Source organism: Thunnus maccoyii, chromosome 6, assembly GCF_910596095.1.
Source record: "Thunnus maccoyii chromosome 6, fThuMac1.1, whole genome shotgun sequence".
Taxonomy (NCBI): domain Eukaryota; kingdom Metazoa; phylum Chordata; class Actinopteri; order Scombriformes; family Scombridae; genus Thunnus; species Thunnus maccoyii.
In genome coordinates, this window is record NC_056538.1 from 28733193 (window position 1) to 28753114 (window position 19922).

General features: G+C 40.9%; 1 protein-coding gene and 1 long non-coding RNA gene across 2 annotated transcripts; one reads left to right on the top strand and one right to left on the bottom strand.

Annotated features, from left to right (window-relative positions):
* Nucleotides 1–367: 367 nt before the first annotated feature.
* LOC121898326 lies at nucleotides 368–10593 on the bottom strand. Its single transcript, XR_006096434.1, has 3 exons — nucleotides 10134–10593; nucleotides 9829–9936; nucleotides 368–738 (listed from the first exon to the last, which is right to left on the bottom strand). It is a non-coding gene; the product is annotated as an uncharacterized LOC121898326 (long non-coding RNA).
* Nucleotides 10594–10615: 22 nt separating this feature from the next.
* Nucleotides 10616–19442, top strand: ppp5c (protein phosphatase 5, catalytic subunit). Its single transcript, XM_042413317.1, has 13 exons — nucleotides 10616–10731; nucleotides 12519–12760; nucleotides 13522–13669; nucleotides 13876–13997; nucleotides 14081–14146; nucleotides 14273–14371; nucleotides 14536–14641; nucleotides 14906–15048; nucleotides 15934–16021; nucleotides 16129–16169; nucleotides 16282–16460; nucleotides 16553–16634; nucleotides 18234–19442. The coding sequence occupies exons 1-13, from the start codon at nucleotides 10635–10637 to the stop codon at nucleotides 18294–18296; spliced, it is 1476 nt and encodes a 491-aa protein (XP_042269251.1). The 5' UTR covers nucleotides 10616–10634; the 3' UTR covers nucleotides 18297–19442.
* The last annotated feature ends 480 nt before the right edge of the window (nucleotides 19443–19922 follow it).

The following is a 19922-nucleotide window of genomic DNA, read 5'->3' on the forward strand; positions in this document are numbered from 1 at the left end:
ATGAGATCATTGTAATGATTTATTGTTGATATTGTTGAAATATATATCTAGTGATGTAACGGTTCTGGCTGAATAAACTTGAGTAAATACTGACTTCTGTTTTATACGTCTTTACCTTTTCTGTCCTCTGGATTTTAAATGTGATATTTGTTTATTTAGTTTAATGTTTTTATTTATTTATTTAGGTTTACCTCATGTTATTCAATCACATTTTAAATTATTTTACTTCATTATTTTACTTCTTACAGGCTGTATTATAGTCAGATTAAAGTGTAAAATTACAGTAATTGTAGTGTTTTATTTTAGCTTCACTTTACAACAACTTTAACATTTATTACTTAATTTCTTAATTCTAATTTACCTTGATTACTATATTGCATCCCCCTCCACACACACACACACATATGCATGCACACAATTTTTTTTAAATAAATGAAACAAATGTACATAATACAAACACACCACAACGTCTACAGACTATTTAGACATAAAGTCAGCATTGCTTAACATGTAAAAGCTAAGCAGTGAGTGGACAGGTTTGTCCCCTCTCTCCACCTGTCTTGTCTTTACCGCCATCCCTCTCACTTCACACCTGCAGTTTAAGTCAAGATGGTTATCACAGTCTGGATCACCGTATCTCTTGCGCCGTCTCTTCTTTTCTCCGTTTTCCTTCTCTCATCTTTTTGTTAACCCCTGCAAACGCTTTGAAGAAACTCCCTGGCCATTTTGAGTTATCACCTGAACAAAACATGGCAAGTGATAGGGGAAGAAAACAGATGTAGGTGAATGAATGAATGAGGGCGAGACAGAACAAAGGACCACACACACACACACACACACACACACACACACACACACACACACACACACACACACACACACATCTCTGCTTTCTGGACATTTAAGCTAAAAAGTTTGAACACTAATCTCCACGAAACAAATGAACTGAGGGAAAAAAAACGACAAGTTTGCAAACGAGAATATTTCGTTTCCTTTTTTTTTTTTTTTTTACGACAGATGGTGGTTGTGCTCTTTTGTCATGCACATAACCAGTAGCTAACATCATAGCTTAATACACGGTGGATCAAAGACAGGAGAAACTTAAACCCTCTTCAAAGTGAAAACTACAAAGGGAAAGTATGTCTGAGTGTGGTTATAAAACATGCTGCGCCCTGACTCATTTGCTGGACCTCAGTAAGTAAGAAATGTTTTCTAAAAAAGGAAAGGTACCAATTACATCTCCGGACTGGCTCCTTCTCACGGTACCGCCCCTCCGTTTCCTTCCTTCTTTTACTCTCTCTTGCTCTCTGTCCCTGGACACAGAGGGACAAATCTGCCCCTATAAACAGCTAGCATCTCCCTGGGTAATAGGAGGAGAAGATCTGACTCTGGAGACTAAAAACACAACAATGTCCAACCATATACTCCCAAAGGAGAGGCAGCCCCCCCCTTAAATAGCAGTTTAATCTCACAAACACGACTGAGCAACATACCCCAGCGGAGGGGAGGAGAGTTGATGGGGTTTGAGGGTCCCATAATTCCCTGAAGCATCCACTGGATCAACTCTGCTCCACTAGCATCGCTATCTCCATGATTTATAAAGGAAAGTTTCTTTCATCTCTGCTTCTAAAAGGTGAACATCTTTCCTGGATTTTCCATCCATGTCGACGGCTGAATGCTTATCTGATGCTGTACTAGCCTGTAAAAACTGAACAGCGTTCATTTTGAATATGTATTGGGCTTAATTGTTTGTTTGTTTTTTTTTAGTGGGGATAGAATAACTCAACAGGCTTACACTCTCAGCCAGGCTGATCGATATATATATGAGATAGAAGCAAACCGTTTCAGAAACAAACAAAAAAACAAACAAATGAAACACACACATAATGAAACAAACCTTCCATGACAAAGCTCAGTGGCTGCGCTTGATGAATCATTCATTTATTCTGGATTCGACACTCATATTCTACTGTATTCTACATAGAAGAATGTGTCACTAGGAAAAAACACTACTCAGATCATCCTTCTCATTTGGTCGTCTAAATATAACTTTTGTTTCTGTTTGTGAATGGCATTACAGTAGATAAACGCTGCTTCACGACCATCGATTGACATTACTTTTTATGCTATAGGATATTCTCACTAGCACAGTAAGTAATGCTCTTAACAGTGAATGGCGGATGATTTTGGACTTCCAGAAGCTCATGAAACGGAGGCTTGCTGGGAGAGGGGGCGTTACTTCAGCTCTCCATGAACCCCTGAGGCAGTGACCCTCACCAGAGGGAGTAAACTTAAGTTCAATCACACTCTATTACTCATCCCATTGCCTCCTACGTCCACTCACACGCACACATATAGACTCAAAAACACTCTCACTCAGACACGCACACATCCTAAAGCACGGGCAAGGCTGCTGACTCCAATTAAAGAGAGGTGTGACTAAAGTCACAAATCACACACACACACACACCGGCGTAAAACTGGCGCGGCGGCGGACAGGAAGAAATATCATCTTCCTGTTCTGTGAATACACACACACACACATTGGTATCACATGGTAACCCGACTCTTCCAATTGGATAAATGTGAGGTTAGGGAGGTGTTAGGTTTTTCAGGGTAGCATGGTATAGGGTCTGTTTTAGATTAGTCAGCTGCGCTCCGCGGCCTCCCGTGTCAGTGGGGCTTTCAGCTGTATTGATGGGCATACGAGGGTTATGACAGCAGAGAGAAAGGCTCGGCAGCGTGTTCCTCCGTTGCCTTAGGTCAGCGTGCCCCCACCCCTCCTTCCTCTCCCCACTGGCTCTGAATTCCCCAATGAACAACACATTCCTCCTTCCCAGTCTCTCTGTTTATGACACGCCATCCTTTGAAGCAGCATGTGTGTGTTTGTGTACGTGTATGTGCATGGGTGAACAAATGTGTGTTGTTTATGTGTTAGCCCTGAGCAACCGAGGCTCGGCGAATACATAAACGTTTCGGCATGACGCTATCAAAGCCGAAGCATATGTTCGAGTGAGTATTCTATGAATCGGACACACCTGAGCGGATAATAGCACATACTGTATCTGTGCGACAGCTGTTTTTTACATTTGTGCACCAAAGATGGAATCTAGGCCAATTGAATTACACAGAGAGAGGGAGAGTGCATGAGAGCGATGGGTGGAGGAGAATGCTATGAGTCATCACCAAACTTGGGATGCGCTCGTTTTTTTTTTTTTTTTAAAAGGCACACAGATTGAGAGGGGCAGACTGGGTGTTGAGACGAAGAAAAACAAACGAGTTGCTTTTCTAATTAAGGCAGCCCTGAAGGAGAGGGTGGGGGTGTTAGGGAGGTGGGGGGGTGGGGGGGGGTGGAGGTCAAAGCCAGCTGAGTCATTCCTTTACACCCATTTCCTGTGATCGAGGCACTTTGGGAGCGGGCAGCAGAGTGAAATTATGTGTTTGGTTTATTCAATCCTTCCTCGTTTCTCCTCCCATTCAATGCGCTCGCACACGCAATCATGTTATACATGAACACATGAGAATATATTAAAATATACTCATGCATACATGCGCAGTGTGCACGTATGAACAAATGTGCTCACACAAGTACATGAACGCATACGGACAGTCGCGTGCTCAATAGAGACTTTCTTGAATTAATTTATGTCCTTTTTACGCTTTACTATTATTCACTACTTTTTCATTGCTTAAGTATTGTACAGTTGTAACGACAGTACAGTTGTGGACTTCCTGGATCATATTACATGTTCACCGCTTCATAAAGCAACATGCGTAGCCCCCTGCGTTGTTTTAATGCAGGGCTGTTTTCGATCTGAATGCCTACTAAATTAGAATTCAAAACGGTCTTGGCATGCACACTCTCACATAGACACACCTAATACACGCATGTGCACAACACACAAAAAAAGGAATAGGTGTGTGAAGGTATAACAGAAGCCAGACACAAAAAGCAGACACTAATTCAGGCCAGTCTATCTTAGAATCAGCACCAGTCTGACCCTCTGGCGTTGCTGAATCATAAACGTTTAATTCGCTGGAACAGCCGAGAGCTGACACAAATAGCTCCGCACACGTTTTCCCGTAGCATCTGAGAAATCTTTGATGAAAAATGAAAAGGAGATGACCAGCTTTGGTGATGATACAGAGGAAGATTATAAAATCTGTCGCATTCCTCCGAAGTCCAGTGAGAGTTTTCGGAGACAATATCTGTGGTTGATTCTTTTTTTTGTTTTGTTTTGTTTTTGTTCGCACCACCTGATGAACACATGTGACCGCACCACTGAGTGTGGTCCTCATTTGCTTTTAGATATACCTGCTGGTTTCTGCTCTAAAAAAAAAAAAAAGGGCTGTCTGCTCCAGGGAGAGTACCTAGATCTGATGCTGCCTCCTCTGCCTGGCCACCCAAGTGTACAGGATGTTAACTAATACTTCACAGTAAGGAATCATACTCCCTTGAGATAAAAAAAAAGGCCCAGGGATGAGTCTGGAACGCACCCAAAGGTCTGTCAGTAGTTAATGCTAACTGACAGGAAAGTCCAACGGTAACAGCAACAGGAAGAGGAAACTCTCCCCCACAACATCCTGGATGGCCTGTCTATGTGTGACGGGATATTTTCAGACACTACACAAAAAGTTTCTGGTTCTGTATTTGTGCTACGCAGCTGGTATTGACATGGCGATGTTTAAGTGTCTGATTAGATTATATAAAAAGCATCTGTGTTCCAGTTGTCTTCATTGTTATGCAGTGTTTGGGGAAAGTAGCGCTGTTCTACTGACAGATATTTACAGTTTGTCTTGAACTCTTGTGGGATCGTTGTCTGTCTGCTGCTTTGCTTGTTTGTTATTGCTGTCTCACCACATCAGATTGCAGTTATTCACACCAGTTGAGACAATTCAGCCCCGTCGGAGAAGCTGGGGCGGTTTTCTCAACAGCCCGTCTCTCTTTCCACCTTGTTTGCAGAGGTCTATTGAAGTCTTCCTTCCCTTTTATGTCCCATAGTCATCTAATGGTCAGAGCGTGTGCACCCAGACATCCTGAGTCACTTATGATGCGGGTTCCTCTCTGTGGGAAAGTTTGACCATGTGTGTCGTGCTCGGTTGTTCATTGCTCATAAACAGTAGGAGCAGCCTGAGATGTAAAATAAACTAGCCGCCACCACTTGTCCTCGCTACCGTTAACTAGTGTGAAAAACAACAACCACGCCGCCAGATGAAAGGGCGGCGAGCGAGTCACACAACTGCTCTGTCTGTGTGCCAATGTCGCTTTGATAGGACTCTTTTCTTTTTATGAGCTCACCTGCTAAGGGGTTGCCATCTAGCACATTAGTACAACTGTGGGGTGTGGGTGCGATGCAGAACCTGCCACAAAGCTGGCGTTATCTCCAGGTGAAAGGAGCAAACAAATACCACCCTGTCTGACTCCCAAGTGAGCTGTCGGTGTCCTCCGCAGCCCGAAATAGATGCTGAAAAGCCGCCGCTGAGAAAAATAAGGTGAACTGTGCGACTGTGATATGTACAGTTAAATGGGAGTTGTATGGTACCGTAAGACGGGTGATGTCACAGGGTGATGCAGAGCAGCATCTGGGGTGGTCACGGTCTATAAATATCATACTCCGGGTGTTTTCTCTTGCTCACACACAGTATATAACAACCTTTTCACCTCGAAAACATTCACAGCTTCTTGATTCAGCGTGTCTATTTCACATCCTCCGCCGTCTGCCCTCGCTCTATCTATCTACATTCCTCCCTGTGAGAGTTTCTGTCTTTCTCTGCAAGGCGCAGAGACACGGGTCTATTTGCTTGAATTTCTCATTTCCTGTTTGGGGTGTGTATCCGATCCCTTGTTCTCGTGCCCAGCACACATCAAACACTCGAGCTGCTGAAAATGAGAAAAAGAGACAGACAGGAGGATACACAGAAAGCATATAAATGAGGGAATGATGGCAAGAGTAAATGTGAATGGGAGAGGGGGTTTATGTGTGTGGAGGGAATTAGAATGAACATGTGGGGACAGTGGAAGGGAAAATCCTGACTGATGACACAGAAAACCAGAGGAAAATGAAAAAGAAGTAGGAAATACAAAGTGGTTAATTACCATAATATCCACAGATATGGCCAAATAAGGCTAGACTCGACCCAACCGGTGAGTTCATACTGCAAGATCGTTTTTCATCCTAATCTAATTTTTAAGGAATCTGGGCTGCTTTCACTTCCCATAACAATTTGTTTTTATTTATTCTAATTATCTGTTTAGTCAGTCATTTTCTAAATTTCCTTTAACAAGGCTGTGGTGCCAGTCGATCAGGAGGAGGTGCTGGATATGAGCCATTAAAACAAAACAAAAAAAAACAAAAAACAACTAACATAGTCTGCCTCACATTTCCACAGTCAAGAGTTTATTCCATTCAGACTGTGTGTGGGCTTACACTCAGGTATGGAGCTGTGGTTTCAGTGGCTAATGCAACAATCCTTACTGTATAAGTTCACAAGTCCAAACTGTTTGTTCGATAGTGGGAGAAATCTTGAAAAAATGAGGCCGCATGCATGTCTCACAGTCTGTTCGACCAGCGAGAATGATGTAAAACCAAACACTGCTTTTTGTTATCAAAGTTACAGCCCTGACATTACAGGGAGTGTTAATGATGAAGGATGAAGGAGTCAAACTGGACAAATGTGAGACAGTCAATTGAGAAGATCCTTTTTGTTCTGTTCATGATTGCCAAAAGCTTTTTATAAACGGTACAAACAATCAAGTTTTTTTTTTTCTTCTTTGTGGAAAGAACATTCTTCCTGTTTTTACAGTGGAAAAAAAGCATCAAATTGTCAACAGAAACGCCTCAAACCGCAGCAACATAACCCACTTCTGCACTGTCTATCTGTTTGTTTAGTAAGTTGACTGATTGTTGTTTAATGAAAACATGGATAAACAATACAAAACTGGTAATTAGTCATTAGAATCAAGCGTAGAAAATACCTCAAGGGCATAAGAGAACATTCGTCACTACTTTTTAAAGTTACTACAAGGAACTTTTATTTTGTGTTGATTTTGGCGGCCCCTGTGGACAGAAGTGGAAGTGTTTTCCCAGAATGCAGACTGCTAAACATCTTAGCTAGTGTGTGCATTTGTTTTGGAAACGAGCGAAAGAAAGAAGCTATTTATCTTTAATACTATTTTTCTTTCTTTTCTTTTCTTTATAAACACAGCTGTTAATAGGATGCGTAGCGATAAGGTGTAAGGTGTTTGTATCCTTATATGTATCTATTTGTGGCTATGTAAGATTAATAACTGTGATAAGATGACGCTGAAACAAAGTAAACTTTATTTTTAGTACTGTTCACCCACGTAAGGCTGAGTTCACACCAAATCTGGAAATGTGGTGCATTCCAGCAGGGCTGAGCGGAGGTGTGAATGTGTTTATTTGTGCTTTAGAACGTAAACCGCCGTGAAACAATCAGAAAAATAATTCATGCTAAATTTCTCAGATTCACTCCTTTGTTCTCACAAGTGCCGCTCGCTCTCTTCATTCACTCTCTAGCTCGCTCGACCACTGTTGCTCTCTCTCTCTCTCTCTCTATCTCTCTCTCTGTTTCTCTCATCTTTTTTAAAAAATGAGTCGTGAAGCCGACAAGAAGTCTGACTTTACTTTTAACGTTATCAAACGAATAGAAATGTCCCCCCGTCGTCCTTGTAATGTCTTTGTACTCCCTCATGCTACGACGCTACATGTAATGTAGCGTGTCGTTTAATAGTTTCATCTGATTTCGTGGGGGATCGGATCCGGTGGCAGGCATTTAGAGTAACTACATAGAAATAGCCTTCTCACTGATTGTCACATTTACTTTTGTAGGTCATACAGAGCTGAGACTGTTTCATAACCAGTTTAACTAAACTGAATAACTTCATAGTTGTTTAAAATGTTCATTTAAATGCATGAGTTAGAAACAAACAAAACAAGAGAGGATTTTCATGAAAATATTGTTAATCTGGATTCAGATTCATATAAATTCATATACGCTCACATGGACTTACACTGCAACTGATTTCATCGAAGGCACTGACAGTAACAACCTTACTTAATACTTAAAACAGCCCTACAAGAAATGTAAACAGACTCCCAGCAAAATATAAACACAATTGCTTTCTATACTCTCGTCCAGTCCCCACCCCTACGCACCCGGGTTACAAATCCAAGAAACACAGGAGAAACACAGACGAGGTTTTAATGTGGAAAAGGTAAAGGCAGCAGCATTCTTTCTAGGCAGGTATGCATCACGTTTCTTTTTCCAATTACATGAAATTTCCAACCTCTCACTCCCCAGTAGTGCAAATAACTCCAGTGAACGCGCAATGTGTCACTTCAGGATGTTGATTTACAAGCTAGCTGATGAATCCGCTCATCAGCAGGAGGTTCCACTGGGAGATGGAGATCCCTTTTTAAGGCTAACTTTTAATATGAGCAATCCCTGCGATTTGTATATAACTCAAAGAGAATGTCAGAAAAAAAAAACCACTCTGGCCTACAGAGGAACTAAATGTCTAAACCAAGCACAATCAAGATAGAGGGATATAAGAAATAGGAGGAAGGGTGGCGCTCAAGAGGATGAGTTTTCTCCCAATTTATCTTTAATTTTGCTTGAAGTTCTTTGCCCTGCCCGCTAGAAAAACATATGGTTCAAATAAGTACGACCCCCCACAGACCCCTGAAGCCAAACTCTCATTAGTGAATTATTTGGACAGAGTGGAGCAGAGGAGGGGAAACAGGAGTCTGATGCTTTTTAAGCTTCTATAAAACACTGAAAAAGTCTGACATGAACGTTAGGAGAGATAAAGTAAAAGAGGCGGGGGGTGGGGGGGGCGCTTGAAACACTCACTTTGTAATGGTCTTACATGCTACAGAATAATAAATAGTAAGAAGGTCGGGATCAGGCCTATGTAACATATACTCCACTCACTCTGAGGCCTCATCATTCATTGGCTCCTGGCCCTGGAATGTCACTCACATTCCCCGTGACCTTCATCTGTCTCTTTCTCTGGTTGCTCGTATATCTCTGCGTTCCTCCATTTGTGTTTGTTTTAACTTTCTCAGGACCCCTCAAAAGCCCACGCTCATGCATCGTACACCCAAGAGGACGGCAATTTCCCTCCACTATCCTCCCCGGCTTGCCAGATTTTCTCTACCTCTCTCCCTCCCACACTGTCTCTCCCACTCACTGTCTGCGTTTACTCTCATGTGGGGCTGAGGCAGTAACGTCAGCTTGTTCTCAGTCAGTCTGTTTTTTTTTTTGTTTTTTTTTGCTTTTCTTCCTTTTAGCGCTACTAGTAAAACGATCACAGAACTAGACGAGTTATGGCTCAGAGAGAGAGGCGAGTCATAGGTGATCTCGCAAAGGGAAAGTGAACTCACACTCCGGGGTTAGTAAGTGTTCGACCGGGGTCGTTGTGAGTCACCCAAGTGTTTGGCCTCCTTACTGTGGGATGTCGCTTGTGAGTCAGAGAAGCAGACTGGACTGGGCTGTATCCTCTGTGTCACATGCTTCTCTTAAATGCCTCTTATTCTGTTGAACTTCTAACCCTAACTAAAACCAAAACCACAAACATATATCTTAAAAGGCTGCCCTTTCCTTTCTGGTACAGAAGACAGGCGTCCCTTTGGCCTCTCCTGACTCCACTGACCACAATGTGACTGTCAGTGCAGAGAAGGGAAAGGTGGCTCAGCTAGGATGTGCTTCTGCTTAAGTTTGCGTGATGTTTTTACAAACCAGTTATTTGAAGCCTTGGTGCGTCAGATGCCATGTGTGAGTGAGTAAAGTTGTGTACATGAGCACCTGTGCCATATTTGTCCCCTCATCGCCATATCTGTGGTTGCCAGAGGCCGACTGCTGAGTTCAGATGGCAGGAAACTTCCACTGCAACATCCTAAAGCCTTAAGGCATCTGGAAGAAAACCAAAAGGAATCGTGACTAAGGCTGTACTTTTGTGTTACACTGGCTCACATTTTAATTATGTATTTTATTGCGCTTCAAATCTAAAAATGTCGGTCCAAATTCCAAGTAAAGCAAGGGGAAATTATCTCCACACGAATCATTTACCATATCTTTTACTAATGATTCGATTGTTACACATTACTCACCTTATTAACATTTTTTCTGGTTAACCTCATCGGCAGTCTAATAGTTGCCTACAAAACCAACCACTTATGCTGCACAATTTCATGAGAATTTGATGGGTATTTCGGTGAAGGTCTGTGTTGACCCCTGCTGGTTAATGAAGTGAAAGAATTTTTTCCTGCTTTATATTTTCTACCGTTTGCACTTAAATGTCATTATCACTTATACGCTATAAAAGCTAATCTCAATTCATCATAAAACGCTAATTACAAATATGAGATTAGCGTTGATTTTACCTCACTGCACGAATGGATGAATTTTGCAAGTAAAATCATATTTTAACAACATTTACCGTTCAAATAATTAACTTTAAGTACAATTTTATTGGGGTTGTGCTAGGATTTTGCACGGCACATTACATTTTCTTTAAATTTTGACGTAATTTTCACCCGACAGTGGTGTTTTTATACTCTGAACAGAACTAAAAAAAAAAAAAAACTTTGCGACCTTTGCGACATCCGTCAATGGCGCACGTACTGGAAACCGGCAGTGAGAAGAAGATGGCGGAGGGAGGTAATGATGCAGAGCTATTCAAGGAGAAGGCGAATAAGTACTTTAAAGGTAAGTTGGCAGCTCTGTCAAGTAAATGGCTTTATTCAACGGTTTAAAACAGACAACGGTGTTACCACTGACTACAACGGCGACATGACGGTCTTGCTACACGCTCTAACTGGAGCCGGTCGCTAATGTAAGCTAGGCTAATTTAGCACTGAGCTAAACTCATTCATTGGATTACTGCATTGAATTAACAGCGGTTAGCTGACTTAGCTAACACTAGCTAGCAGCCAGCACATTATCGGCACCCTCAGTATTATCGCATGCCGTCACGCGTGTCATTTATAGTGCACCACTGATTTGCTCTGATTTAGTCTTTTATTTGGATTTTAACTAAATGTAAATCCGACCTTGTTGTTATCCAACCCTGTGTTTAGTTTTTTGGGTAGTTATAAGTGACGCGTGTGGGCAGCAGCCTCGTTTTAACAGCAGACACTTAATGGTCACTGTAGTATTAACTGTTTGCTATTATTCTTATAAGATTACATTTTATTAGGTATGTGTTGGCGTATCTTGCTGAACGTTAACGTTAGTTAATGTTGCAATGAAGTAACGTAACAATCACGCCGCGCCTCTGATTTGCGTCCAAGTAAAATTATTCAACTTGACAGTGAAAAGCATCGATAACGAAAGTAAAGTTTCCTCTTTATGTCCGCTGTCTAAACTCTATTTTGGCTACTTGTTTATTTTTTGATATATTTAGAAATGCCATTCATCCACCTGCTCTACTTAATCTCAAAGCACTGTGCATTTTTTTGAAATGTCATAGTACTTTTTAGGTTCTGCAGAATATCAACGTTAACACCATTTTCTTTTGCTTCCTGGTATATCGCATGCCTATTTCCACTAAAATTCCCACTCCCTTGTTCCCCGTACTCTTCCACTTCTAATAAGAATGGCATCTATCATGGCAGTGATATTGGCTAGTGTTGCATCCCATGTGGCAGGTCACACTGAACAGCCTGTATGGCTGTTGAGCATGAGTACACGCGGTTAGCAGTGCTATCTCCGTACAGTATGCACACTAATGGGATTAAAGGATGTTTTTCACCCTGTCTCATAACTTCTTTTTTTTTTCCACTGAGCAAAGTGTGCAGTATCGTGAATGCACAGCACAGATATTAGTGTGTGTTAGCCTGGAGCTGGAATCTCATATATCCAAATTATCAATACAGTAACATTGTGATAAAGCTAAAATGATATTCCGGGATTTACTGATAGTTTACTGACTGTAATACCAGAGTGTAATGAACAATGTCTGCATTACTGAGAACTATTCTCAGAGGCCATATCACCCACCCTAACTGTGGATTAAACACTGAATAAAACCACCAACATTAATGCTCAGAATGTTCTCATGTTATCAGCCTTGAGGTTTTGAATGAGGCATACTGGTGATATTTTATTTAGAGGTACAAGTAAGGATTATCTTCATTTAATAAAATATACAATTTGTCCAATTAAAGTTACCAGAGCCGAAAGTGATGTTTGTGTGATTTGGAGGAAAAGGAAGTTAATCTTTTTTAAGAAGCTGTTACTGGAAAATGTTTGGTGTGTTTACTTGAAACGAGACTTTCACAATTAAATGATTCACAGAATCATCATAGATTAGTTGTTGATTGACCAATCAACTGACTAATTGTTTTAGCACACAGTTTTTCCATTGTCATCAAGCTCCAGCATCACCCCGATAGGACATAAATCATAAACCTGCACTGCCTGCATTGTGTTTGACATTTTATATGAACTGCAAACAGTCCTTGTCCAGTGAAGACGTGACATTTGTTTTTCAGAGAAAGACTATGAAAATGCAATCAAGTACTACACAGAGGCCGTGGAGCTCAATCCATCTAATGCCATCTACTACAGCAACCGAAGCCTGGCATACCTACGCACAGAGTGCTATGGCTATGCCCTGGCTGATGCTACGAAGGCCCTGGAGATAGACAAAAACTACATCAAGGGATATTACCGCCGTGCCACCTCCAACATGGCACTGGGCAAGTTCAAGGCTGCACTTAAGGACTATGAGACGGTAAGAAATATAGCATCTTTGACCATAGTAGCTGCACATATTTATCTACCCTGTAGTCTAATAGTATTTTTAAGGGTTTCAGGAAACCTAGAACATGCAGGACATGAGCAGTGTGCCCAGTAGAGCTGTTTTTTTCCCCTGAGATTTTCTCAAAGAAACTAAAGAATGAGCTCTCCAGTTACATTGTCCGTCTGTCATCATGAGTTAGGCTCCTTATGTTGCCTTAACAGTCCTAAACAGTGATTATCCTTTAATCTAGTCATGATGCCAATAGGATCCAGTCTGAAGGCACTCATACCGCTGGTAATTTGGTGGCTATTGTTCAGTCTGTTCTCGTAATAAGCAATATAAATATATCAGGGCTGTGGCAACAAAGACCTCTAAAGCTTAGCCATAGTCGTTTCAATTTATTGCACCGACTAAACCAAGCACCATGACAACAGAAAATGAGACTTAATCCTTTATGAAGCAATTGGAGGTTGGAAGAAGATCCATATGTATTTATAGATCTCTGAAATGTATCGAGCAGAACAGTGTGTGATTGTCAATAATTCAAAATTTAGTTGATTTACAGCACACAGATCAACCAAATTGTTTTCATTCAGTAGAAACTGTTCGCACGATGAAGAAACAGAACCCTTAATATCCTTTTATAACTATTTATGACCTGTTCTTTGCAGCTGCAGTGGGTCTGCATTGATTCCAGTTGATGATTAACCAGTGTGTTTAATTTATATGTCATTTCCCTGTTCTGATGATAGGTAGTGAGGGTTCGACCAAATGACAAGGATGCAAGGATGAAGTATCAGGAATGTAACAAGATTGTGAAACAGAAGGCTTTTGAGAGAGCCATTGCCAGCGATGAGATAAAAAAATCTGTTGTTGACTCTTTGGACATTGAAAGCATGAGTAAGTTTCCTGTATCATCTGACAAGTCTGTAAAACATATCTGTTTGTAAAACATTAAAATGTGCCTTACAACAGATGTCAACTTTATGGTGATTGATTAAAACATTGTGTTGCATGTTAAACAGAAACTAATGATAATAAAATGCACCGATGTGAATGTTATTTGATTGATTCTTCATTGTAATTAAGACGATCTTGTATTGCAGCGATTGAGGATGACTACGTAGGCCCAAAACTTGAAGATGGCAAGGTCACATTGAAGTTCATGAAGGAGATGATGGATTGGTTCAAAGACCAGAAGAAACTGCACAGAAAGTGTGCTTATCAGGTAAACATATTTGTTTATTTCAAAGACACCCATTGAAAGAAATGTATCTGAAATTAAACCTTTTTTTTTTTGTACTCTTTCAGATTTTGGTGCAAGTTAAAGATGTTCTATCGAAACTACCAAGTCTTGTTGAAATCACATTAAAAGAGGTGAGGACTTAGCAGATAATCGCCGGTGAAGTGAATGAAAGTAAAATATAATATTCATTGCTCATTATTTTATATAGTCATCTTGTTTGGACTCTGTTGAAGGTGCTCTGTTTCTCTTTGCCACAGACAGAAAAAATAACTATTTGCGGTGACACCCACGGGCAATACTATGATCTCCTCAACATCTTCAAGTTGAACGGCCTACCCTCAGAGACCAACCCTTATGTATCCTTTCTGCCTATAGGCAGTCAGTCACATCAGCTCATAAATATGTTTTCAGTGCAGTTCGTCCTCCTTGTTTGTATCGTTCTGTCTAAAAAAAGAAAACAACAGCCCAAAAGCCTCAAACCCAGAACTTGTGCGTCATAGTGCTTAACCACAGAACTCAGCTGTTCAATGGTGACTTTGTGGATCGCGGCTCTTTCTCTCTTGAGGTCATTCTCACCCTCTTTGGCTTCAAGCTGCTCTGCCCCGACAACTTTCACTTGCTCAGGGGTGAGAACACTCGCAGTGTTTCCTGTGCTATCTCCCGGATGCATGTGTTGCATCTGCAAATATGTGTGCTGTAACACGTCATATTGATGTGTCATATTTATTACATGCACATTGTCATAAAGTTCAAACACTACACTAAAATTCATTTAATAGCCTTTTTCCATGTTCATCTTTCATGTGGTTTTTTTTACTGTTAAATTACAGCGTATTGAGTTATTTAAATTGGGTTGTACATCATGCAGTAACTAAGATTTTCACCTGCAGGTAACCATGAGACAGACAACATGAACCAGATGTATGGATTCGAAGGGGAGGTCAAGGCTAAGTACACGGCCCAGATGTTCCAGCTGTTCAGCGAGGTCTTCCAGTGGCTGCCTCTTGCACAGTGTATCAACAACAAAGTACTGGTAAGCAGCTGCATTGTGAGCTGAGAGCAGTCATAAGGTCATGCAACTAATGTTACTGTTGTTCACCAGCTCTAGTCTCTAAAACCCTGTTTACACTTGGTTTTAAAATGCATCTCGGGTGATAGGATCATAAGAGGACAGCGCTAAATACAAGTACAAACAACCTCCAAGACATATCTTTTGTAATGTAAATGATGTGTCCCTGACAATGCAGAAATACATATAAAATGAAAAAACCCTAATATCAACAGTTGGAATAGCCTGTTCATGACCTTGAAGCATTTTTATTTTCTTAGCTAGCCCTTGTGAAACAAATCTGGCACTTGTCCTGTGACAGACTGACGTGATAACTGTGCACGGTGCCCTTTGACCTTCTAGCGGAAGTGACGTCAGCAGTAGTGAAAGTGGTCAGCTGGACACCTTGGAGACGCATGATAGACGCAGGTGTGAACGGCGATGTGTCTCAGCTGTGTGAACGGCGATGTGTCTCTCAGCTGTCCACTTGTGTTCAGATCACGGAGACGCGTTTTAAAACCAAGCGTAAACAGGGTCTAATTGATGCCATATATCTGCAGCCAGTTGTGCTAGTGTTATCTTTCAGGAATATTTGGGAATAGAGTAGAATCTCTTAAATTTAATCTGTTGAATAAATTGAAAAAGGGATGTGGAGAGATGTATTATAGGTGAGAGGAAGGCAAATGAAAACAGTAGACTGCATGGTGTCTTCATTTATTGTTATTTACACGTCTTTACCAGGCAGTCCAACTTCTGATGGATTAATATGATCATAATTTATCTGAATCTTGCTAATGTCTGCTGTTTATTAATGTTTTTTTTGCATATTTTGTAATGTGCACACAGTCTTAATCAGATTCTCTATATCAGATTATGCACGGTGGACTGTTCAGTGAAGATGGCGTCACATTGGAAGACGTCAGGAAGATTGACAGGAACAGACAGCCTCCAGACGCAGGTAGGGTCAGACTGGCTGCGCACCATCAGTATAAAACCTGTCTCAAAGAAACCATCTGTTGAAAGGAAAACGGGAACATTTTAACACCTTCCTCCGCTCTTTCACAGGTCCCATGTGTGACCTCCTCTGGTCAGATCCACAGCCTCAGGTCAGTCGTCACCCATCCAATACCTTTTTTAGACCTGTTTGAGTATCCACTAGTTTGTGTTAGATCAATTTTTGAATTTAAAATTAATCCGTCTGTCTCTCTTATCATGCAGAGTGGCCGGTCGATCAGCAAGCGAGGGGTGAGCTGCCAGTTTGGGCCGGATGTGACGGAGCGCTTCCTGGAACAGAACAAGCTGGACTTCATCATTCGTAGTCATGAGGTCAAAACTGAGGGCTATGAGGTCACTCACTCAGGGAAGTGCATCACCGTGTTCTCAGCACCCAACTACTGGTACGTCACTGTGTCCGCTAACTTAAGAGTGTAGAGTTGTTGCTAACGCTGTTCACTTAAACTGTTGTGTGTTGTGTTTTACCTTCCACCAGTGATCAGATGGGAAATAAAGGAGCTTATATCCACCTCAGGGGATCTGACCTCAAGCCAGAATTCCACCAGTTCACTGCTGTGGTCAGTATCTTGTACTCTAAAGTGGCACCTGCTTGTGTTTTAGTTGAGTTTTATTGGAAGCAGTAGGGATGTTTTGGAATTGTGCTTTTTAAGTTAAAGAAATGTTATTTTTGTATAAAATGCTCATTTTTATCATTGTGACTGTTGGTTTTGATAATAATTAATTCAAGAGCCTCATTGCACAGATCTCGGGGTTACATGATACTACTAATACTACCAATATTTACCTTAATGTTGATTGTTGAATATGTATCTGACACATTGAAATAACAGTTGTACCCTACTAAATTTATCAAACCTCATTTTTCAAAATAACTTGATCCAAATACTGAAGGTCCTGGTTCAAAACAATTAAGTTCATAAGCGTTATCTTTAATAATTGTCGTTGGTTTAGTACAGACACCCGCTGCAGAGAGAACAGCTGAGTTTAATTTTGCCTTTTCATCAAGTTTTCTACAGAATTAACGTGAATGAACGACAGCTGATATGAATCGGTGACGGTGACGTTTATTTTAATTGGCTAAAGTGACAGTCAGCGATAACGCACTGCCGCTACCTGAATGTTTTGCCAATAAGAAAGAGAGAGGAGAGATAAAATATTTGTTAATGTCTAAACTTAAAGTTACTACAAGGAACTTTTAACTGGTTATGAAACCGTTATTATTAATCTTACACAGCCACAAATGGATACGTTACCTCATTGCTATGCATCCTGCAAACAGCTCACTCATTTCCAGAACAAATGCACGTGTTAGCCAGATCAAGATTTTTACGAGACAAGGCGGAATGGAAAATAGTCTTTATTCCAGGAAACACTACCGCTTTGGTCCACAGAGGCCGCTAAAATCAACACAAAATGAAAGTTCCTTGTAGTAACTTTAACAAACCCCTGTATTTTGCCAACCTCTGTGTCAGAGTTAATTGCACTGGTGCACTCAAGTAATTTTTTTACATTCACACACTAATTTTCACTTGCATATGCAGCAAAGTTCTTACACATAGAGCCTGACTGTAGAAAAAGAGAGCAGCGCTGCAACACTAGCAGGATGAGGTGGACTAAAGAAAGTAGAGTCCCGTAAAGAAAGGATCAGGATCAGACTGGATTTATTTTAGCCACTGATCCCCGAATTGCCTGGGACATCTCTACTAAGAGTTCTGCACCAGTATAGTATTGCACTTCTATAAATTTGTCAGACTCTTAATAGATAATTAAGTTTTTTAAAAAGTAGATATAGGCAGAGATAAGGAGTGGGCTTCACAGGCCTGCTAACCTCATTTCTTTCTAACTCCACACCCCCAGACTTTTTTCATTTTCAGACTTGTAGTCTTCAGCCTCAAGTGACATCATGTGAGGCATTTGATCAGATTTTGCACATCTCTCTCTGAAGCAACACACACATATGCAGTAGTATTACCCAACACCTGACTTTGATGTGTAAAATCTGTGTAGTTCCTCTTTAAGTAAAAAGTTAGCATGACTGGCATGATTGCAAAAACAACTAAAAGGAGAAGTGAAGTGTGCTTAATTTTGATGAAGTTTGACAGCCAGCTTGTTAAAGTGTGATCTAACGTTTATTTTCCTCTCACTCTCCTTTACAGCCTCATCCGAATGTCAAGCCCATGGCGTATGCCAACACGCTAATGCAGTTGGGGATGATGTAGAGGCCACGCTAGTCTGTCTGCGACACTGACGACCTCCCATCTGACCTGAACCATCCCAGCCACCTCACTCCCTCCAGTGCTCGGACATGCTCTCATTCATGCTTAGCCTAAGGGATCCCTCTCCCCGACAAACTTCCGCTAGTTGTTTGCAGAAAATACGTGTAGTTCAGATGGGAAGAGATCACTTAGACCAGCCCAGTCCAGAACTGGGTACATTCTTTCATGTTTACCAGTTAAAACTGGAAAAATCCCGATTTCCACTGTCCACTTTGCCCCCATCAATGTGTTGCATCACTGGGAAAAGAAACCAACCCTGAGAATTTCAGATGAGTCTCCTTGGAGCTGCTTGGTTTTTAAATATTTGATATACTCAGCAGGTGGGATCAGCTAGCTGGTATGTACCAAAGATCTGTAATAAAAATGATTGTTCAGTTTTTACAAGGAGCGACTTGTGACTCTGAAACCTAGCATTGTACTGTTGTTGGCCTGTGTACACAGCTTAAAGCATTGTGAAATGGGTTTAGAACAGCATGTCTATCAGTGTTTCTCAAACCATCCTACAGTATGTCAGTTTTTTTTTTTTTTTAAGTTTTTTTATTTTACAGGAATCCAAAATATAATTACATGTATGATCCCAATCCGAAAAAAAAAACAAAAAAAACGGAGATTGACTCTTGGTACACTCTGAAAGGTGCTGTTTGCCATTAGTGGTGTATTTAGGTAGTTCAGTCATGTAGATGGTAACATGTATTTTGCACTGCTGCACTGCTTCCTGTCGAGGAAGATACTGCTGCTCTCCATATTTTCATCCCTGACCGTTATTGTGCCACTCACCCGGCAGCTCCCGCACAGTCTACTCTCCAAACTAGCTTTGGTGTACGGCAAACACTGATGGCACTCGAGTCTCCAATACATGTTCAATTACCGGTGACTTATTACCCCGCCCCATCCCCCCATATGTGGATTTCTTCAGTACACAAACGTCCAAATGCAATCCTGTCTTGAAACGCACAGCTGCATTGTCCAGTGACCCTCAACTTTTTAGATAAAAATACACTGACGTGTATGTATATATACTGTATCATTTATCGAGATTCCGTGTAATGTTTGGAGAAAATTATTGAATAAAAAAATCCAGTCCAGTGATTTTAGAAAGAAGTTGGTATCTTTATTTATGTCAGTTATGGTTGTTTATACAGACAGTGTCCTGTGTTGGGGTTTTAAAGTTTCAGCTATTAAGATGTTTATTTAAAAAAATCTCAAAAATGTTCCTACAGTTGAATGTTTGAGCTTCACTGAGCAGAGTGATTTATCTACAGAGTTTGTTTTCACATTCATCTGCTGAAAGTGGAAAGTTTTGTGTGTCCACTGAAAATCGGAATTTAAAGGGTGAGCTAACGAGCGTGATTTATATTGTTTGGAAGCTAATCGTCATCTTTTTCCTTAACTTCAAATCCAATATTCAACTTTAGAAAAGTGTGATATGGAAACTTGAAGCCTCCAGTGCACAAAAACTAAAAAATAACTTTACAATGAAGAAGGAGACATCCTGTGTCCAGCAATCAAACTTCTGAAATGAAACATAATTGCACATGTATAGATTCTGTAATTTTTAATGAGGGACAA